The sequence below is a fragment of the Amblyomma maculatum genome, chromosome 2 (genome assembly GCF_055883805.1).
Source record: "Amblyomma maculatum isolate TAMU_Amacu chromosome 2, ASM5588380v1, whole genome shotgun sequence".
Taxonomy (NCBI): Eukaryota; Metazoa; Arthropoda; class Arachnida; order Ixodida; family Ixodidae; genus Amblyomma; species Amblyomma maculatum.
In genome coordinates, this window is record NC_139345.1 from 122,660,174 (window position 1) to 122,683,328 (window position 23,155).

The following is a 23,155-nucleotide window of genomic DNA, read 5'->3' on the forward strand; positions in this document are numbered from 1 at the left end:
ATGTGAGTCGTTGGTGGACACGTCCACAGCAAGTGACGCACATCGCATACGTCGATGTGCGTCATTGAAGGTTTTATTCTGAAGGTTTTTATTCTGAGTTTTGCCGAATATTTTAGGAATTTTCGTTATGTAAGGCCGGCCTTCCAACCCAGGACGAGCGCCCACCTCAAGATTTTCGCTACACACTGCGCTACAACACGAGCCGACTGTACCTGTTGGAAGACCGCGACGACCGCCGAGGCTACTATCCGCTTAGGCGTGACTACGTGGTGCCTTTGGTCTGCCTGCTAGGGGACGCCCATCTGCGGCTCAAGGCACGAGCCCTCGGTCGGTCCGAGCCGAATTACCGCTGGCGTACACGATCTTTCCAAGAGAACAGGCCCACCTCGCCGCGCCTGGCACTGCACCGCGACAGCACCGCCATCGCCTTCGAACTCGGCGTTGTGTGGCTCCTGCTCAACTACGCCGCGGACACGGTACGCGACAAGCGTCTGCGTTACCGTGAGTTCCGGCGACTGATGGGCCAATCCACGTGCGTGTACTGGATTGAGGTCCTGCTTCGGGGCCTCGGCCCTTTGCTGACGTCCTGCTGCTTCCTGCTTTTCGTCTTGACTAGCGTTCCGGATCGATTCGGTGTGTCGTACTTGCACTACACCGACCCCACCGTGCTGTTGATATTGCTCTACGTCTACGCTCTACACTTGCTCAGCTACGTGACGCTGGTGACAACATTTTTTTCGTCGGAGACGGCCACTGTGCTGGCCACCTGCATAGCCGTGCTCATGGCCTTCCTGCCGTACCTGTTCTACGTCGAGATGACCTTCCCCGTGCGGCTCCTGTTTTGCTTGTTGCCGAACACCGCATTCCAGCTTGCCATGGACTTGGTCGTCACCTTCGAGCGTCAGTGTGAGTGCGTTTTCTTTACTCTAAATCGGGCTAAAGCTGTTTGGTGGCTGACATAGCTAGCTGATGTTCGTAACATTTTTTTTTTTATCTCTATAGCGTTAAACGCCTCATTCACCAAAAAATAAGGCGGCGGCGTCAGCGTTGTGAGCAAAAATTCACCAGCATGGTGCAAGCAGGCAGCTCACATGGCCAAGCACTAACTGGCCGTATTGTTGCTTGATGTTACGTTTGGCAGCGGCTGCCGACCCGGGTCCCTGCTCTCATGTGGAAGGGGGATGTCGGAATCAACTTGCCAGGGCCATTGTAATCTCAGTGAGACATGTTACCTTTAGGCCACGCTGTCATGTCATAACCTTAAAGACGAGCTTAAGGATCCCCAATAATTATTGTTCTATTTCAATACTTTTTGTTTCCCATTTCACTCGATAGCGCATACTGCTCGCGTCACCAAAAAGCTGCCGCTGCCGAAGACGATGGCCCGGAAAGATTCTGATTGGTCGAAAAAGTCTTGAAGTCACAATTACATTGCGGCGCACGCGTATTGCAAACACTTCTCATTGATATTAAGGTAACGAATTAGGGGAGGGTTCAAGAGAAGCCAAAAATACGAGGTCGTTGCCTTGGTGGGGTTATTTCCGATAATTGAATTATTTCAATAAAACAAGATTTGTATCTATAAACGGGCGGACACAGGGCTCTACATGTCAGGCGGGCAATACCGCGCGTATAGGCCATGAAAGGTCAGTGGTATCAAGCGCGTTGTAGGAGCTCCTAGTGAATGTGTTGCGATGCGTATGGCTTACTAACCTGTGTTTGAGGTGTGTACCTATGTAGCAGTAACAATAATTTTAAAAGTTTGATCAAGCCAGCTCTGATGGCGTGTCTACTCGCGTCTACACTTAGGTGAAGCCTAGCGTGCTCATAATTCTTTATTCACAAAGTCATTGTTACCATTCAAAGTTTGTACAAATACCTGGCGCGTGTTCTGCTTGAAATAAAATCATGTTATGGCATTGTGTGGTCCACAGAGGATATAAAGTATCAGAGTGACGTGGGATTTGAAGACGCTGTAGTGGAGGGATCCGCTATAATTTTAACCACAAGAGCCGCTTTAGCGGGAACTGAACTCACATTGCACAGGGGCGCCTTGGGATTTTCCCCCATATAAACGCTGCTGCCGGCTTTGATCCCGCGTCCGCTGGTTGAGCAGTGGAATTTCGCTATGACCACTCAGCCACGGAGGGTGCAGACTGCATTTGGTTAGTTTTATCCTTCTTTATTGCTACCAACAGGAGGAACAGAAGAAAAGCTGGGAGCCTGATTGCCGAAGGCGCGTAAACGGCGAAAGCCGCAGCACTATGGATGCCATTTGAACAAGAGAATGAGTGCTCGAAAAAACATTAGGGGTTTAATCATTGCTTGGACCTATGAATGGATGAATGGAAAAATTATTCCATCAGAAAGCACGTGCGCGTGATTCCGTGTTAGGTGGCCATGATCCCATTGCTGACGGCAACTAGGACGGCCCACGCCACGGCCCTAGACGACCGGGTCTGGGCAACACGACCTCTCACTGCTCGAAAGAAGAATCTCGCATATCCGCCTCCGGCGGCGCTATGGCAGACTTCCATAAAATATGACCATAGGTTCTCAGCCCCTGGAATCACCTGCACTCTGGCTAATCTCCGTGTATATTTTGCTCAGTAGGTATGGATTGGCGAAAGGCCTAGTGTGCAATCTTCTTCAGAGGAATTCCTGTGCCTTGACCATGTTCTTGCCCGGGGCGGGAAAGGAAACCAGCCCATTTCTTGTGGACTTACCCAGGAGCGCCGGCTCACCTGCTCGGCTCAAGACACCTAGAGGATTAATGTGAGCCGTCTTGTTCCCAGAGTTCCCAGAGTGTGCAGACACCCAGACAATTTCCGCTTCCCTAAGCCTTTGTCTCTATTAAGAACTTATGCCGCTGCAACGTATATACTGTCCCTAGTCAGATTTGGAATGGCTGTTTTTGAGTGGATGAAAATCAGGGACGCAGAGGTGACCGAGCGTCCTTATCCATTCACACAACCGCAAATGCGTGCTTGTTCTCATAATCTGCAACGTCTTCACAGACTGTCCCAATGCACTTCAAGTGAAGCTCTAGCTCTCACCTTTGTGCGACTCGCATGATGCACATGATGGTTATGTTTTTGGGCAAAATTTTTGTCGTACAAGCCTTAGCGCATTTACTGCTTCACCTGAAACTTCATTTAACGTCTGAAGCTTCAAACCCAATGCCAAGCCTCTTCAATGTTTTCCATCCTGTTTTTGTTTTCGAAAACCTACCGAGTTGCATCACCAGGTGAGCCTAACTCTGTTCCAGGGTGTTGTAATACCAGCTACCTTTCGGCAGACGCATTGTTAGGCAACTAAAAGGCTACCTTACACGCCTGCCTAATCATAGCATGCAACTTGTTTTCTTCGTCGAGTCCATATTCATATAAGACGTCACCTAAACTATTCTGCCGATCACGAATGCCTGTACCAGCAGACATAACTAATTTTCCCGCACCCCTCTCTTTCAATTGGCTATTCTCCTGATGAGGCTCAAAGTAGCGTTTACTTTACTCTAAGCTTTCCTAAAACCCCCCAACTCTTCATGATAGTCTGCCATACATGCCTAGGGTCCTGATTGTTTGCACCTGATCAAAGTGAAAGCTGTGAGAGTAGCCACAGTTATGCTTGTAAGATCGCCGTTTCAACCACGAATTTTGTGTATTTCAATTTTCACTTCTTGTATTTCGTTCCGCTTTCACTGCGACCTGTGTGATAGAAAGAAACAGGTGCTGTAGTTTAGGGCTGCGGGGAACATTCGACCACCAGAGAACCTTGTTACACCGATTTAGTCGCCTGACGTTTTAACCGCAAACAAACCGCTTCGCGGTTTCCATTCGTTATATCCTGCCAATATTCGACAGTGGCGCAGAACCAGCTATGCGTGAAGCATTAATATAAGTTGAGTACTACGCGGCGAGCTATGTAGAGGAAAGCGATAGGGCGAACTTTAAGCTGCTATTAAATGAGCAGAATAGATAGAGAACGAACACAAATGATATATTCTAGCTGTAGCCTCTACGTGAAATAAAAGGAAATGGGCAGAGGCGCTGCATGTATGGGCGAGAATTGATGAACAGTTCACCCGCGGCGTAATGGGGCTCACTTCAGAAGATAAGAAATCGCCTGGAGGACAATGGATGCTACGAAATAACTGGGGATAGCATTGCCAGTAACGGCTATGGATAGGACTGGCTTGAGACAGCAGGGTGTCGCCGATCGGATCATGATGCTGGTAATGAATTAGGGAGAAGGTGTGCAACTTTTTCTTCTGGTGTGCGCAGTGACTGGCATGCAGTGGGACCAGCTGAACCTCATGTTCACCTCTGACGTGCCCAGCCTGGCATCGGTGCTCGTAGTCATGGTGCTTGGCATATCCTTCAACTTCACACTAGCCATTCTCATGGACGACCTACTCCCACTGAGGACCAACATCGACGGACCCCGTCTCCTTAGTTTTTTACAGGTCAGCCTCGACCTACAGCCTCTGCATGGCGCTTAATTGTCGGTCAACTCGCAGGTTGCTGCACTGTGCTGTTTGTTTTGTGATGCAGTACGCTGCAGGCAATACATCGAGTGGTTTATATGCATAGCCACGCGAAAACGCAGGCTGACAGTTTCTGGAAGCGTTCCATTGAGAATGACTATTGCCTCAGTTATCTCTATGCAAATTCGTGGAAACATAGATATATATTTAATAATCATGCAAGCACTGCCATTTTCGCAGGGCATCTCTTCCCGTCAGCTTTTACGATGCAATAATTATCGGCACTGCTGAGGATATGTCGTATAAAATTATTGTGAACAGCAATGCGGGGTACTGCACATATCTATATGGAAAAGAAGAAATCGAGAATAATCAATTGGTCGATCCGACAGCAATGCATAAGTATGACTCACTCCTTTTCTGCACTCTCTTCAGTTTTCCGAGCACGAAATGTGTCTGAGGCACTAGTCCGATAAATAGCAGAAGGAACCGTTTTCATCACACTCATAACCATGACGCAATATTTTGCTCCTGAACCCGGTTAAGCGCCGCATTCTGATTTAAATAAGCACATTTATTTAGTTTTGTGCATGGAGTTGGTAAAGGAGCGGTCCTTAAGGGACCGCCCTTCACGATCACTAGCCCTTATTATAGCGAAAGCAATACTACTCGCACTTTCAAGCCTTCGCGTGACCCGGCCACAGTTACCTCTTACCCACGTGACGCTGTGACGTCACACTCCACGTGAAACACGAGCTGGTAGGAGCTGCCAACTTGTGTCTCTCGTTTCACATGGGAAGGTTATGTCAGAATCAGCCTGCTAGTACCCTGGCATTCACGTTACCCCTACAGGCAACTAAGGCACGTTCATATAGGTTAGTTAAAGCTGGGCTTTATATCTGGGCTCAGGAAGAAGAAAAAGACAAGAACTCTCGGTCATCCGCAGCTAATGCTTTCGCTCAATATTTCGTTCAGCAGCGTTGAACCCTTTTAATTTTTCATTAGAAAATCCCAACGGCACGTTGCCCGCCACGCTTACCTTCTCCCTCACCCACACACCCACCAAACAAATATTGAATGCCTCGCCAGATAATAATAAAAGGCTGAAAACAGACCATTGGCGATACGAAGAGGGCGTTGCTTTTCATGGAGTGGAGCAATGAAGGATGTTTGAAATCAATAATAAACAGTTACCGCTTTTTCAAAAAAGTTAGGGGGAAGCTTGAACTTTACCGCAAGAGTGGATGCAATATATTGTGTTTAACGCTGCCTTTTGATTTCGCAAAATATTGGCATTTAGAGACTAGCACTTAGCTTCGAAAAGTGTTAAATGTCTCGAAATATAAATGAAAATGGCTGTTAAAGCAAAGGGGCAGAAGCTGTCGCATGCCTCTTCTGGGTGGACCAGACACTATTGCTCAGTAGGTAAGATGCCCGTCTACACTGCCGCAGTACCTGGGTTTGAAGCCGAGCGCCAGTACCTGCGTTTCGACGGGAGGGGAAACGAAGAGGCGTCCGTGTGCTGAGCGACGATAGTTGTTGTTGTTGTGGCTGTAGGAAGAAGGAAAAGAAAATGGATGGGTCTGGTACTGGCTCTATAGCTGAGCCACCTCCGCTGCCTCCTGCGGACAGAAGATAAAATAGGGAAGAAAGAAAAAGAAGAGGAAGAGAAAGACGCGCGCCACAACAACAGCCGTAGTCCACCACAGAAGCAGTGGCGGGTGCAATGATGGCCTACAACCTCAGCTACAGAGCCAGTAGTAGGCCTATGCATTTCCTTTTCCTTCTTCCTACAGCCACAACAACAACAACAAGCAATGGTGCTAAGCGGCAGGCCGTGCGACGCACTGCCTCCACCAGCGCTTCCCTCACTCTTTGTCGGTATGCGTCCTCCTCGGAGGAAATTGTGCAGCAATGTCTTCAACCTTTGTGTACCACCGTCTACGTAATTCGTCCGTTTGAATCCGTACCACGAACTATATCATCCAGGAAATTGCTGCCCTTGGTTATCTAAATTCCAAACACAGTCATTCATACCGCGTTTATCCTAAGCTTAGATTTTGCCGTGGCGTTGCTGCAGCGTGGTTTCATCGTATGTTCTCGAAGAAGAGAAGACTTCTCCTATTCATTTACCCATTGATTGAATGTCCATAGATATGTGAACAGTTACGTCATGTTCGTTTCATTAGAATTTTCATTTTCTCTCGAGAAAATGCTAGTGAAAGCACACTTACAGACACCATAATCTCCAGACGCAAAAAAAAGAGGAGAAAAACGAATGTCACACCGCGGATAACAAAGGGTTCGTTTGGCGCACTTGTTTTCGACTATACATTTTGTTTTCTAATTTCTTAGGCATCAATTTCATTTGTGAGGTGACTGTGGAATACTTGAGGTGGGAGTTGAAAAGTAGATGGATGCTAAATTAGCAATAAAATTGTATGACATTATCCTGAAGGTTACACAAAGGACGGTTTTAAGATAATTTTGATATGAAATCCCGCAAAACGTGCTTTCCGGAAGGTTCTTCTTAATTATAAGTTACGGCAAGACCAAGGCTTCTTCATCCACCCCGCCGGGGTGGCACAGTGGTTACGGCGCTCGACTACTGTTCCCCCGAGGACGCGCGATCGAATCCCGGCCTCGGCGGCCGCTTTTCAATGGAGGCAAAAAGCAAGGCACTCGTGTGCTGTGCGATGTCAGCGCACGTTAAAGAACCCCACGTGGTCAGAATTTCCGGAGCCCCCGATTACGGAGTAAAAGGCGCAGTATCTGTCACACTCGTTTTTGTGGACACCTGACCGCACCGTAAGGGAAGAGAGGAAGGTGGGAGTGAAAATGGAAAGAGTGGAAGAGGAGCCGTAGTGGAGGGCTGCGGAGTAATTTCGAGCACCTGGGGATCTTTAACGTGCGCAGACATCGCACAGCACACGGACGCCTACTCGTTTTGCCTCCAGCAAAAGACAGCAGCCGAGGGCGGTATCCAACCCGAGCACTCCGGCACAGTAGTCGGGCGTCTTATTGCTGCCCCACCCCGGCGGAGCACGGCCGTGGTATAATTTAGTTTCTAGGAAAATAAGCCTGGTGTCTTCCCTCTTCCCAGTGGACACCTACAGTTACAATGAACAGCATGCAGCTGAAGTTATTGGGCCGTCCTTTCTTAGTTTAAACACGGTCACTGTTTTCTAAGCAGGTAGCGTCTGATCAAGTGAAGCATTAGCGCTAAGCGGCCCGTTATATGAGCACCGCATCCAGGTCTATCCGTGTTTGCCTCAATTTTTGTCAGTATGCGTCCTTGTCCGATGAAATAATTGACCACAGCGACCATGTTTAAGATTTGCGGACCTCCTTGTACGTAATTGTCTGATTTAATCCATACCCCTAACTGGCCTCCGTGTCGGCAGCTAGATGGGCACTAAATTAGAATTAAAATTTTTTAACATCACTGTGATCTTTGCACAAAGAAGGCTTTCGTCATAATTAAATAATATTATTTGGTTCATAGGAAGGGAAAGGGACAGTATCTGTAACACTTGCTCTGTGGACACCTGACCGCACCGTAAGGGAAAGGAGCAAGGTGCTGTAGGTAAGGGCTACGGAGTTGTCTCACATCACAAAGCCCACGGATGCCTCTCAGTTTCGCCTCCACCGCCAGAGTTTGGGATGGAACCAAGGTTACTCCGGCACAGTAGTAGGGCATCTTAACCACTGGACCAGCACGACGGAGCAGTAAGTTTGATATGAAATCTCGTACACATTTATTCCGGCGCGTTTTTCTTAGTTCTGGGTTATGGCAACGCTGACACTTTCGTCCGAACAAGCTGAGCGCAATAATGCGTAAAATGAAAATTGTGAATAAACGAAGACGTATTTTTTCTTTATGGACTTCCAGTAAGTTCGCGAGGGAAGGGAAGGTTATATTTCACCGCGCAAGATTCAAATTCTCAAGCAGTACAAGTTTAGTAGGAAACCTAGAGATAATTGGTTCTTCGGGTGAATGCTATGCGTCACTATTTTTGGAATTTAGGTATGGCACCGGCAGCAATCCTCCTGCACATGGCGAAGGAAAGTGTCCTCTGCCTAGTGATCTTCTTCTTACTGCACATAATCGTTAGCCCAGGTGGTCATATCGGCGGGCATAAGGAGCGGTGCTAGTGCTGCTATGAAGTGAAGCGAAGGGTCATCAATCGGCATTGAGCTAATGATACCATGATTGCTAAGACTTCAGGAACGCATTGTAACAACTGTAACTTTATATCCACATACTAGAAAAAGCGCATCTGCCCCTCGCTGCGCGCCAAATCTGCGTCCTAGGTGCTACCTATGTTTATTTTCCTGCTGTCGCGTGGGTATTTTGTTTATTCGATTCTATAAAATTTATGTGGACTCTGAACCTTAGTAGACGCCATGGTCATTTTTTATCCTACACCCGCTACACTAGTGTACCAAAACGTCGCTCTAGGTATTGGAGTTTTGCTACACTGATGTAGCCGACGTAGGCTGAAAAATGGCCCTGTCGTGTTTAATACCACGTTTTCATTACTTCCCTTCCTTCTAAGGTAAATGGAGCCGTATCTTTCACCTATCAGTGTACTCAATGAATGGCTTACAATTTGGTATACACTTAGGGACAAAAGATTGTGGGACGCGAGTTCGTGTAATATTATTTATTTTGCGTACGGCCGAACATGATGAATGAAATCTGCTGAATCATAAGGAAACATGCAAGCCTCATTAAGAGAAAAATATCAAAAGACAAACGCGGTAACGAAGAAATGGATGTGCTTCTACAAATACATGTCCTGCAAACTTTTGTCCCTGACTGTATACCAAATATGCTTCACAAATATGCTTTCAAAATGACTGACAGATGTACTAATTTGTGCCCACAAAATAAGGCGGAGCACACGAACGAACATTTCTTTTCGCGGCGCACTTTGCAGGCATATGAGCATGTGTATAGGTTAGATGCGTGTGCCACACCCGGATGTTCAGCTTGAAACTTTAGGCGGTCGCCTCATATGCAGCCTGGTCTAAGGAGAGCACGTTTAGTGCGAATGGTCTAATCGGGCCTTCAGGATGTGTGCGACAGATACTGTGCCTTCCCTTTCGTGTGAACCAATTATTGTATTGTTCCGGTGTCCGCAGAAAGCGTAAGGCCAATTACTAATGAAAGCATTATTAGGGTATGTAAGAAATATATAAAGCGATTATGGTAATAAATTAAAAATAATAACACATTTTAATAACATAATTACCTACGATAACTTATAATGAAAGTTAAATAAAAGCGAAAAACAACAACAGCAAAATAACAAAATAACAACAGGGTGCACTTCGATGGCTTCATAGCTTTCAGGTATTTGTGAGGAAACGCGTGTCCCAGATATACAGAAAACTCAAGCTGTTGTTGCTGACTTGCAGTACAGTATACAGTAGTTGCACTTCAACATAGCCTGTTGAAATGCCAACAAAGCCGCTTCGCAGGATGTTTGCAGAATGTGTACTTCATTCCGCTGACGTGTGGTAAACGGTTTATTGGCAAGGTTGGGAGATGCCTTAAAATGGGGTTAAAAGGGAGCACGCAAATTGTGTTCGAAACAGTTCTGGCAGCAAAACCACTGAGTACATTGAAAACATTCTAGAGGGCACTTTGGACCAGGAAGGTGCGGCGAGGCGAAATACATTGTAGCCCGCTGGGTCATAGCCCTCCACTATACGGCACCTCTATCTCCCTCTCTTCTTTCACTCCCACCTTCCTCCCTTCCTTTACGGCGTGGTACATGTGTCCGCGGGAAATCGTGACCGATACTAAGCCTTTTACTCCCTGTAAATTTGAAACGCCGCTGATGCCTGCGTAGTAATGCCACGGCCGCTCGATGGAAGAGCACCTAGTGCGCTTCCATCGAGGGGCCGTGGTAATCCTAGACATCTAGGTCTGCTTCTGTTTTCTGTGTGGGACGAGGTTCAAGGAAGCGCCAAATAAAAAGCGCCGCACGGATGCGTGGATTGAACGCCCGGCGGTATCAGCTTCGCTTATTCACGTGACGTCATTGCAGCTTTACTGGCAACTATGGCACACACAACTGATTGATTTATTTATGGAAAGAGAAAGGCGCGGCAACTGTCTCACTTGTTTTCTATGGACGCCTGAACCGCGCCGTAAGGGAAGGGATGAAGGGGGCAGTGAAAGTGGAAAGAGAGAAGAGGAGCCGTAGTGGAGGGCTACGGAGTAATTTCGACCACCAATGGATCTTTAACGTGCGCTGACATCGCACAGCACACGGACGCCTCTTCGTTTAGCCTCTACCAAAACGCAGCCGCCGAAGTCGGGTTCGGACCCGGGTACTCCGGCACAGTAGTCGGAACGCAACATCGGATAGGGCGAAAGAAAGTGAAAGGTACCTAAGGCGAATAATTACACCTCGTTGGTGAAATGCGAGCTTTGGCTGGACGGCGTTGCAAACGGCGTCTCGAGTGACCGACAAATGAACGGTGCGCAGCAGGGAGGACGCCTGTAGACAGGCGCCGACGCGTCGGCAGTTCTACCGCTGATGGGGCTAAGACAGGTAATGGTGGTAAAAATATTTTAATGAAAATGATTAGGAGGTTGTAGCGGCGGTTGGAGTCCTCAGTCCGGAACCCCATTGGCGTAGGCTGCTGTCCGCGCTCTTCCGATGAGTTCTTTTTGAACCCTTGCGTCCGAGCTGGTCAGAGCTGCCTCCCACCCCTCCTGCGTTGGCTGGTTATTAATAGTGACAGTCTGATTTCGCTGGCATGCCCACACCATATGGTATAGGTCCGCCTTCTCCCCGCAGAATTTGCATTGTGAGTCAAATGACTCTGGATCTATTGCGTGTAGTCTGCGTGGATTGTTAAAAGTGTTGGTCTGTAGCTTGCGGAGGTGTATCTCCTCCCCTTTGTCTAGTGTCTTTGCCGGTGGAGGGTAGACCCGGCGAGATAACCTTAAGTGCTGAAGTATTTCGGTGTAAGTTAGCAATGGGATAGGAGGTTCCACGAGATCCGTATTGGGTGCCCGGGGGAGAAATGCTCGGGCTGAGGCGTGTGCGCTCTCGTTCCCTGGGATGCCCTGGTGACCTGGTACCCATACTAAGTGTTTATCCATGGGTTGGTAGCCACGGGTGTAACTATCTTGCAGGATTTTAGCTGCTAGCGGTGCAATCCTGCCCCTGAGGTAATTGCGATATGCTGTCTGTGAATCTGTAAGAATGTATTCTGAGGTAGTGTGTGTCGCAGCTAGGGCAATTGCCACTTCCTCCGCAGCCAGTGTGTCATGGCTGTGTAATATTAGTCCATCCACTGTTTTATCTTGGTGTACTACCGCAACGGCCGCCATTCCCTGTTCAGGACCCGCAGCATCGACATAGAACACGCCCTCGCGCCCGCCGTAGTGCCTTTTTATAGCTTCCGCTCGTGCTTGTCTTCTTGGCTGGTGAAAGTCGGGGTGCATATTCCTCGGTAATGGAGTTCCCTTGAATTGTCCTCTCCATGAGGCTGGGATGTCGCTTTTAGGGTCTAGCTGTTCGGGGCAATTGATGTTCAAATCGTTCAAGACTTGTCGGCCAGTCAGAGTCGTGGAGAGTCGTACCACCTGCGCCGTGAGGTGTGCCTCAATCAGCTCGTCTACCGTGTTGTGGACGCCCAGTCGTAAAAGCCGGTCCGTCGATGTCGTAAGAGGGAGGCCCAGGGCCTTCTTGTAGGCTGTTCTGATTATGACGTCGAGGTTCTTGATGTCAAACTTCTTGAGACGAAGGTAGGGTGCCGCATAGACGATGCGGCTCACGACGAAGGCCTGCACCAGTCGGAGAGTATCTGCTTCGCGCATCCCTGATTTCCGCGTCGTTATTCTGGCGATCATCCTGCCGACTTGCTCGCTCACGAGGCGGAGTTTCTGGATGGCGAGGTGGTTGTTGCCCTTGTTATTGATGCATAGACCCAGTATCTTAACGGTCTGAACTTCCTTTATGGGTGAGTTGTCAACGTGGATGTCGATCGTGGCCTGATTTTTGTGCTGGCGGAAGACTAGGAGTTCACATTTTTCGGGAGAGCAGGTTAGTCCACACGCTCGTGCATAATTCTGAACTGTTGTTGCCGCTGTTTGTAGTTGTTCTTCCATCATTCCCATACTACCCCTAGTTGTCCAGATGGTTATATCGTCAGCGTACAGGGCGTGTCGTATGCCCTGTATCTGATTTAGAAGAGGTGGAAGATTGCGGAGTGCAATATTGAACAGAAGTGGGGATAATACTGCCCCTTGCGGAGTGCCTCTCGTGCCCATCTTCACTTGCGTTGTTTGTTTAGTGCCGATGCTGATGTTGACTGTTCTGTCTTTAAGGAAATCATAGATGTATGAGTAGACTCGCTGGCCACAGTTGGTGGTCTGGAGATTTTGGAGGATTGTGGAATGTTTGACATTGTCAAACGCTCCTTTGAGGTCGAGGGATAGAAGTGCTCGGTCACTGTTTCTGCGTGCTGGATCAATGACTTCGCGTTTGAGTTGCAGAAGCACATCATGGGTGGACAGATGTGCTCTGAATCCAAACATCGTGTGTGGCAGTAGCTCGTTGTTCTCTAGATAGTTGGAGAGACGTGCGTGGACTGCCTTTTCCATGAGTTTGCCTGCGCACGACGTGAGGGATATGGGGCGTAGGTTTTCAATGCTGATTTTCTTGCCGGGTTTGGGGATAAAGTGTACATTGGCTGTTTTCCATGCCTGTGGAATGGTGCCGATGCGCCAGCATTCGTTAACGTAATCCGTAAGTTGCTGCAGTGCCTCCGTGCCGAGGTTGGTTAGAAGTCCGACCGTAATTTTGTCTTGTCCCGGGGCTGTACCTCGGCGCATATCTGCTAGTGCTGCTATGATTTCTTCTAAAGTGAAGTCTTTATCTAGGTCTTCGTTCGGTTCCCCCCGGTATTCTGGATTTGAGGGTTCTGCGTCTCTCGAAGTGCAGATATAGCGACGCGTGAGTTCATCCATGAGTTCATCATCCGTGCCTTGAAAGTTGTGTAAGGCTCGATGCAAATTTCTACGTTGTTCACTCTTCGATTTCGGTGGATCAATTAGGCATCGGAGAAGGTTCCACGTAGTCTTGCTGTCTAGGCGACCTTTGAGGGATTCGCACCTTTTTAGCCAATTGGTGCGAGCGAGGTCCCATGCGTATTGGTCTGCTTGAGTAGTTAGCTTCGCTATTCGAATTCTCAGGTAAATTCGAGGTAAATCACCACCGCTTGCGGCTGGGGCTAGCCCTCCACCGGTTTTATCTGCTGTAGGCCGTCATTGCACCCATAACTTCGCTGGTAGACGACGGCTGTTGTTGCGGCGCGCGTCTTTCTCTCCATATTCTTTTTCCTTCTCTATTTTCTCTTCTGAGGCAGCGGAGGTGGCTCAGCTACAAAGCCAGTAGCAGGCCCGTGCATTTTCTTTTCGTTCTTTCTACAGCCACAACAACAACAACGTCTTTCTCTCCCTCTTCCTTTTCTTTTTTCTCTATCGAATCCACCTCCGCTGCACGAGGCAGCGGAGGTGGATTCGATGGAGGCAAAACGAAGAGGCGTCCGTGTGCTGTGCGATGTCAGCGCACGTTAAAGATCCCCAGGTGGTCGAAATTACTCCGTAGCCCTCCACTACGGCTCCTCTTTCTCCCTTTCCACTTTCACTCCCACCTTCCCCACTTCCCTTACGGCGCGGTTGAGGTGTCCACAGAAAACAAGTGAGACAGTTCCCGCGCCTTTCCCTCCCTATAAATCAATCCAATCCAACCGCTGAGGTGGCCCAGCTACAGAGCCAGTAGCAGGCCCGTGCAATTTCTTTTCCTTCTTCCTACAGCCGGGGTGGCGCAGTGGTTACGGCGCTCGACTACTGTTCCCAAGGACGCGGGATCGAATCCCGGCCTCGGCGGCAGCTTTTCGATGGAGGCGAAAAGCAAGGCGCCCGTGTGCTGTGCGATGTCAGTGCACGTTAAAGAACCTCAGGTGGTCGAAATTTCCTGAGTCCTCCCACTGCGGCGTCTCTCATAGCCTGCGTTGCTTTGGGACGTTAAACCCCACAAACGTAACCAAACCAATCTTCCTACAGCCACAACAACAACAACTCGTCGGAAACATTTTTGTGCTTTTAGTTTCGAATTGCCCAACATTATGGCGTCTTCACAATGCAGGGTTGCCACAACTGCCGCCTGCTAAACCTGATAGTGAATAGGTTCTATATACATGAATAGCCTGCTGACGTCACGACCAGTTGTGAAAGGGCATTGCTTATGCCCCTGGTCGAATACAACCAGCATTCCATTGAACGCATCAAAGTTCACATTTCGTTTACAAGAAAGAAAAGGCGCAATATCTGCCACTCGTGGAATTCCGCTATCATCCTCATGGTAGGCAAGGGGAATTGTGATGAGCGTTTCACGATCCAGGGCGTACCGCCGTTGGTTAATGCTCTAGGCTGGGGATTCCAGGGATGGAGGTTCGATTCCCGGTGGAGACAAGATTTGCTTATTTATATTTAACTATATCTCCCTCATGATGGACAAGACAAATGAAGCCACCAGGTCATGACGTTCCAATCTCGCGATATCCCACATAATCTCCCGTAGAAGTGCCACTTCTCGCGAATGGGCGACAGTATGAGCCATTAAAGGCTTTCTCCCTAAAAATACCGTCATTGTACTATTAGGTTTTATAGTACAGTGGAAGTGCACAGGTAGCTGACGCCATTGGGCAGATAAATTATCGAAGCTGATGAGATTCGAAACTCTGCTCTCTCGTGTTTCAATAATCCAACTTTGCTATGAAAGAAGAACAAAAACAACTAAGTATTCCGCGCTAAAATGGAACTCCTTGTACTCCTGCTCTTCGTACGATGAGGGATAATCCGTTTTTTTTTTTCAGTCATTTCCTGCCGTTCTGTTTTCTATTCTAGATATGAACAGCTGATGTATATAAGAGATTGATCGATGAATGAAAACTTGAGTTGTTAGCGCTTTCTGTCACTTCATTCCACACGTATTTGCATTATAACCCAATTTCTGTCAATCGATCCGGCAGGTTTTAGCTTAGACACGGAAATCATATATCCTGTATACGTTGAATACAGGGTGGATCCGACCAGTCAGCTTTCCCACACGTACATGGTCTGTCTATTACATGACCGCTATACCATAAGGACCCTCGGTTGAAATGTATGCCGCGCATGACCTGTTCGGTTTAGCCTATGAAAATGATCTATCCTATATTAGGCTTCTCCGGTATAGCCTCCGTACCGGACCGGTGTGTCCAGAGTACAAACCTTGTTAAATTTTAGGCTGGACTGGTCCCATCGTCCTGAGATTTATACTGGACTGTAGAGGCCGGTAAAGAATAGTCTAAGGCGATACGGAGTTTTTCAGTTAGGAAGAGAACTTTTAAGAATGGCTATCGATGTGTCGTAACTAAGCTGTATATTTCCTTTAGAACGGAGCAAGCTGTATATCACTCAAGATCGATATTCACTATGTGATCCTAATACACGGGACACTCGAACAGGCCGAAAGCCATGCGCGGCACTGTGAGCTGCCAGGTAGCTGTCAGTGCCTGATTTCAGCTTAAATCGCGATGGACTGATGACTGTGCACGCCGCTTTCATACGTCGATACTTATCGCATATTATTTATAATTCCTACAGAAGACAAAGGTGGAGGCGAAAATATAACAGAAGGCCTAATCAAGGCCCAATGAAAAATAGTTAACTCCTTTAAGGCAGTTTGATCATTTGCTTGTGTAGTGATCGTCATCATTTGGCTTCGCAACACAGGTTTATGATGTCTTTGGCATGGAATTTTCAAAGACGGTGGGGAAGTGGGGACTGCAAACTGAATGGCGTTGTCATGCACAGAATAAAGATTGTAGGAGACAGAATTGATGCTTGAGGTGTCCCGAGGGTGACGTTTACTGATGATTAGAGTGACTACGCACAGAGCGGCTTACGCAGCTTTCTGGCTTCGGTGACGCGGCAATCAATAGTGTTGTACTTATACATACAGAATATACAGGTTACACATACAGGATATACAAGCCTTTCAGACGGCCGTCCTCAACCGGTCTTCTCAGGGAAACCTTGTCTTTGCGTTTTGCTTAAGCGTAATGCAACGACGCCGACTCACTCACTAGCCCTTTTTTTTTTTTTTTTTTGGCGCACTAGTTCACTTCAACTAACCATTTGTAGATGTTTCAAACCGTTACTGCAGATGTTTCTACCCAGATGGAAAAAAAAAAAAGGTGGCAGAGGGCCAGATTGTGTGGGTTTCTGTAGGAGGGAAATGAAAACGCTTTTTAAAAATATTGCAATACAAGACTGGTGCTTTTATTTAATAGTTGTTCATCACGATATACCATACATTGGGATTTGGCATTTATACCTGAAGTGTTCTTGTGTGAGTAAAACGGTAACCTCATGTTGCGATGTTTGTTTACCTGCAGTCTCAAAAGCATCGGACCCCATGGCAAGCTCCGGATTCAGAGCATGCTTTTTTCGAGCCCAGTGATCACCGACCCACTGAGCCACCGGCCATCTACGTAGACAATGTGTCCAAGGTAGCATGCACTAAGCTGCTATTAAAGCTGTAAAATTAAAAGTAAAGAAGCATCTAAAAACAAAGCCAGACACTTCGCGACAGGTACCATGGGCTGACAGATATTTAACGTAACGTGCTTTCATTTCGTTAAGTTTACCTTTACAACTTATGGAGTGGCAAGTCACAGTAAGCTCTGTCTGGCTAGCTGTTTTCTCCAGTAACGGTAGTGGAAATATCTGATATGGCATTGACTAGTAACCAGTCTAAGAAAATTTAAATTGTCATAAACGTTGTCGTCTCCCTAATGCAATAAGCGCGGAGCAAGGCTCAAGACTGTTTTCAATGAGAGCAAATCCTGGCCTGGTATTAAGGTAACAGGCTATGTTGAGGCGAAGTAAGGTAACCTGTTCAGAGTTACGACCCGCCCACTGGTACACTGTCCTTACAGCATTGATCGAGCGGGTTGTGCCGGCCATGAATTTTCTCCTCTCATCAAATACGCCTTCCTATCAGCACCACATCAGCGGTAGCTCTCCTACATTCTGTGTGACATCGGTCGCATGCAAGATTCCTGTGATTAGTAGCCTGTCAAAAAAGGATGACCACAGTTAGCCGTGGCGTAATTTAATGCCCTTGACGATATACTACTTTAGATTATGTAACTTCTAAAGGGACTAATATACATGCCACGCAGTTGCCTGACCTACATAAGCGCATGAAATTCCCGATAAAATAATATTCGAATAATCGATGGCGGCAAAAAAAATATAAACCAAAAGAGAGCCGACCTAAATGTGGCCAATTAGACGATGAGTCGATCAAGCAGATTATGTAAATAGAGCGCCTATGGGTGATGCTGTGAGGCTCTGTCTTGTACTCCTAGCCCCTTGCCTTTTGCTTATCGTATATAGCTTCGAATCCGCTACTCGTTCCCCACCAATAAGTGGAGGTGCCAGCAGTCCACAAATCCGATTACAGTGCAACGCACCCATCCGAACTCTTCAAGTTCCCAGAAGAAGCAACTGTAGGCCAGAGTACACCGATGACGAATTGGTATGTGGAAGTAACTTGATTCTAGACGAATCTGTGTTCGCATATCTGGAGCATTATTTCTTTTGCATTCCGAAGATTAGGTTTAACCTCGTTCTGCCCGGCAGGCAGAACGAGGTTAAACCTAATCTTCGGAATGCAAAAGAAATAATGCTCCAGATATGCGAACACAGATTCGTCTAGACTGAAGTTACTTCCACAGCAGGCAGTAGTTCCTGCGTACTTGAAAACCGAGAAGTTCCGGCAGTTGAGATGTGGCCAAATCTGTAGTGCTCAATACAGAAATGATGGAACAGGATGGTTCTTCAACCAGTTTTCGTGTGTCCTCTACGCAGCTGCTCGGCCATCGCGCAGTGCTGAACTCAGTGCGCCTGCGTGTCTACGACGGTGAGATCGTTGCTCTATTCGGTCCAAATGGCAGCGGAAAGACGACGCTTGCGAACATCGTCGTTGGTCTCCAAGCTCCATCCCAAGGCGACGTGTTTATGTGCCAGCACAGCATGCGTCGCTACCCGCACCTGGCCAGGCGCCGCTTGGGATTCTTGCCGCACAACTGTATGTTGTTCCCCTATATGACTGTCAACGAGAACCTCTACTACTTCGCCAAGGTAAAAGCAAGTCGTGGCGACTGTTTTGCTTCTGTTTGTCTTCATCTGAAATGGTCGATTACGCACTGTTATGTAACTTCTCTTCTTGTCCGGACAACAATTCCGCTACCCAAGCGAACGCTTAGCGCCGAGCTTTGGCGTTTCGCTTCAGAAATATACTGTATGGTGCCCGTAGGCGCTTCTGCCACAAATTTAACGAAGTCGGCAAAGTTAGAATATGGAAGTGAGAGGAACCACCTATGTTGAGACAATACAAGTGACTGATCGCGCTAGTTAGAAACTCATAGCCATGTTTGAATGAAAAAAAAAAAAAAAAAACACACGCAAATATGACATAGACACTAGGTCTGCGCTTATTTTCTATTTTGTGTCCTTGCATTCTTTGTTCGTTTTTTTTTATTGCACCGAAGCTGCGTACCAGTCTTCTGCTGCTTTTATTTTCAGCGAGGTGTGAGAAACGGATGCAGAAATGGCAATAAAAGTGTTCCTGCCGCGGTGGTTAGGGCACTCGACTGCTGTACCCAAGGAGGTGGGATCATTCCGGACGCGGCGGCCGCTTTTCGATGGAGGCGAAAAACAATGCGCCCGTGTGCTGTGCGATGTCAGTGCACGTTAAAGAACCCCAGGTGGTCGAAATTTCCGGAGCTCTCCACTACGGCGTCTCTCATAGCCTGAGTCGATTCGGTACATTAAACTCTAGAAATCAAACCAAGTGTAAAGAAGACAAACAGAAAAACGCTGCGGCATCGCCATCACCATCGCTTGTCTCCCTCGCCCATCTCGCTCGCGCTGAAGCTGTGCCCTGCGGCTGGTAATTCGACCCTGCTGTGCCCGAAGTACTGCCAGTGCTAGACGTTCCAGCCAACCATTAAATCCACATTTCACTTGGTGGAGGTCAATCTGAGGTTCCCTGTACCCATCTCGCCCTGGAACTTCGCAGCAGAACATTGACTACCCCAATGACGGAGCCGACTTCATTGCACCTACCTCCGCCAGTCACCTGCACAGGTGCCGTTCGTCAACGGGACCCGGCTACCTTCAGTGGAAACGGCGATGACGACGTCGACGATTGGCTGACCACTTACGAACGGGTCAGCCGTCACAATAACTGGGACGACAACCGTAAGCTCAACAATGTCATCTTTTACTTGAGCGACGTCGCAAATCTGTGGTTTCGAAACCGCGAGTCGGACTTTGCCACCTGGGCGAATTTCAAGACGAAATTTTCTGATGTCTTTGGCCGCCCCGCCGTCCGAAAACTCCGCGCGGAACAGCGTCTTCGGTCGCGACTGCAGCTGCCCGGTGAAACGTTCACCAGTTACATTGAGGACATTGTTGATATGTGTCGTCGCGTTGACCCGACCATGACCGAGGCCGCTAAAATACGTCATGTCCTCACAGGAATTGATGACGGCGCTTTTCACATGCTCATCGCGAAAGGCCCCACTACGGTCAAGGAAATCTATGACCTCTGTCAAAGCTACGACGAGCTCCGGAGGGAGCGTGCTTTGATTCGCCAGCCTCATACATCACTTGCTGGACTAGCCACGGAGAGGGAGTCATCTAGCCTCTCTGAAGACATCAAGGCTTTTGTACGCCAGGAAGTCGCGCGACAACTGTCCCTGCAGCCCTATGTTAAGGAGTCGTCAACAACTGGCCTTGTTCCGGAGCTTCGCCATGCAATCCAGCAGCACGTATCTGAAGTCCTCCCTAATCCTGTTCCTCAACCAGCTCCGGTCGCACCTTCAATGCCGTTACTCACGCCCACAGTTTCATCGTCCGGCGTTGCGCCACTGAGCTACGCTCCAGCATTCGCGCCGGCTCCTCCTCAAGCGAGATGGGCGCGGGAGACAAGCGATGGTGATGGCGATGCCGCAGCGTTTTTCTGTTTGTCTTCTTTACACAAGCTAGATAACAATTTATAGCTCCAAAGCATAGCATTTTATTCAGAGAAAATGAAGAGTAATGAACATGGACCTACAAAATACAGCAGGTTAGTATGAATATTTAGTCTCGGCTTGTTTTTTCTTTCAGTTTGAAAGCAACGTGGACAGCAGCCAATCCACTAGAACGGGATTTCTTTCAAATATATTAACACCGAATGCAGCGTGAAGCGCTCACGCAACTTATGCAGTCCCGAGATGGCCAGCATATTCTCTAGCTGTATGTTGCAACACGAAGCGCAGAGTCTGAAATAACTAATTCAATACTTAATGACCACAAGACGTAGCTTGGGCACCATATAGTTTCTGTACTGGATCCTTCCTTTGGCTGTCACCCCAGAACAATACGAGGCCTCTAGTCGAAATTTCATAACGAATATCCTTGTCCTTTTCATTTTTGCATCAAGCTGATGTTGCCGGTAGCTTGCACCGCGAAACTGATTACACCCGCTTCAAAAGTTCACGTCAGCCTCCTCAAATATGTTAACTGGTGGCCTGAGTTGTGCCCTTCATTTTTAGGGCCATAATAGAGAAATTAAACAGACGGGCTTGATGTAGTGTAGGAAGATTAGATCAATTTTTGCATAGCGAGATTGTAGCGCCGAAAAAGGCAGGACAACAAAAGAAACGAACAACACGAGCGCTTCTTGTGTCCTCTCTTGCTCTGCGCTACAATCTCGCTATTTTCACGCACCAAAAAGCTCAAAAAGCCACGCTTTTGAATTCTCTGCAATCATCTTTTTCATCCATATATTTATTTTCGTGAGTACCATCCGACTAAGCCCTTATTAGCCAACGCCGTTTTCGTGTCCTTTTTTATGTACCAGTTCCCATGCATTTACGTCCGTAGTGCCTGGCTCCGTTTCGAACTTCGTGGGATATGCTCGTTCTACCCGGCAGTCGAGGGTATGATTTTAAAGGACAGCGGTAGAGCAGACACGGGAGCTCGTCCGGCTTTCTTGTTAATTGTGCGTTTTCTACATATTTAAGTGTGTATCTGTCAAGACGCTGAAATGCTTTAAAGCAAGACATGTGCGCTGTGGATCAGAAAGCGGCGAGTAACAAAACTCGTTGCGAGTGCGCGTGAGTGTCCGAACAAATTTTTTCTTTCCAAATATATCCTCTCATGTTTCTTTGCATCAACGTTGCTTCCAACAAAATGAAGAGCGATTGTGCGGCCGCGGCTACTCAGACATGGGCTGGCTGTCATTTGCTATGCCTATTACTGAGCTTCATGTGAACTAATTTTGCTGTTCACCGCATCTTCGCGAGAATAATTTCATTATCAGTAGATTATTCTGAATATTGATTGATAATATTAAGTATTTCTGAAGGTCAAAAAGTTTGGTCTTTCATGGGGACAGTGCTCATCTGGCTCAAAAATGTACATTTACTTCTGCCATCATTTTCCGACAAAACTGCGAGTGAGGTAAGCTAAAAAAAAATTGCGTCCGCTGCTCGCCACAAGAGTGTCACCACTGCGAAAGTGCTTATTGGAATCTCTATACTGTAAATAACCTTCACGGAAATAACGGCTGCTTTCACCGGAACAGGTGTTTATGTCGGCGGAATGTTAGGTAGTAATTTGTGAACAAATTTACGCTGCAGGCCAGAAGCAGCGAAATGTCATCTAGCCCATCCGAAGCAGGCAATCTTTTAAAGCGGTGCCTACAAGATTTACTTCCGTAGTTTTCGTGATTGATAAGTGCGGCCGTTGCATTTCGGTGTGGTGTGTCTGTACGCGCGTGCGCAGATGAGCAGCGAGCCGGTATCTCCAGCGCTGGTGGCCGAGCTTCTCCGGGCATTCTTCTTGTATTCTCGCCGGAACGACCTGGTGTCCGAGCTGTCCATGGGACTCAGGAAGTGCGCTGGCCTCTGTGTTGCTCTTATGACGGCTCCAAAGGTGGCGTAAATCAAATACATGGGTCATTTTAATAACAGAGCAGCTGAGAAAGCCTCCTGTATAATTATTAGCCTGTCGTGATAACTGAACACCGCTAAACATGCCTGAAGCAAGCACGAGTGATGCAATTTTCTTCCCCTTCGTTCTTTGCAGGTTCTGGTGCTGGACGACCTGACGAGCGGCGTGGACGTGATGCTGCGGCGCCGCATGCTGAAGCTCATCAAGACCATCAAGGGCCAGTGCGCCGTGCTCCTCACCAGTCAACGGCCCGATGAGCTGGAATTTGTAGCCGACAAGGTGCACACTCCACATGGCCAAACTGAAAACGATGGTTTTGCGAAGGCATGCGTTTACCCTAGTATAGAATCGCAAGAACGGATGGAAAGTGCCAAATATGAGTACAATAAAATTCTAGATCGCATTTTGGACCACTAAATTGCGATGAGGCGAAAGCCATTATAGCGCGGTGGATCGTAGCCCTCCACTACCGTACCAGTATCTCCATCTCTGCTCTCTCTCCCGCCTTCCTCCCTTCCTTTACGGCGTGGCACATATGTCCGTGAACGTGTGCTGTGCGATGTCAGCGCACGTTAAAT

The 23,155-nt window shown here is 47.8% G+C and overlaps 1 protein-coding gene across 1 annotated transcript in view; it reads left to right on the top strand.

The window, feature by feature from the left end:
* The first annotated feature begins 518 nt into the window (after positions 1–518).
* LOC146199736 (ATP-binding cassette sub-family A member 17-like) overlaps positions 519–23,155 on the top strand; it is a 54,967-nt gene continuing 32,330 nt past the window's right edge. The window contains exons 1-5 of the mRNA XM_084592185.1: positions 519–906; positions 4,284–4,465; positions 18,441–18,713; positions 22,410–22,559; positions 22,713–22,856. Coding sequence (XP_084448311.1) covers positions 519–906; positions 4,284–4,465; positions 18,441–18,713; positions 22,410–22,559; positions 22,713–22,856 — 1,137 coding nt within the window. The remainder of the gene's footprint in view (positions 907–4,283; positions 4,466–18,440; positions 18,714–22,409; positions 22,560–22,712; positions 22,857–23,155) is intronic.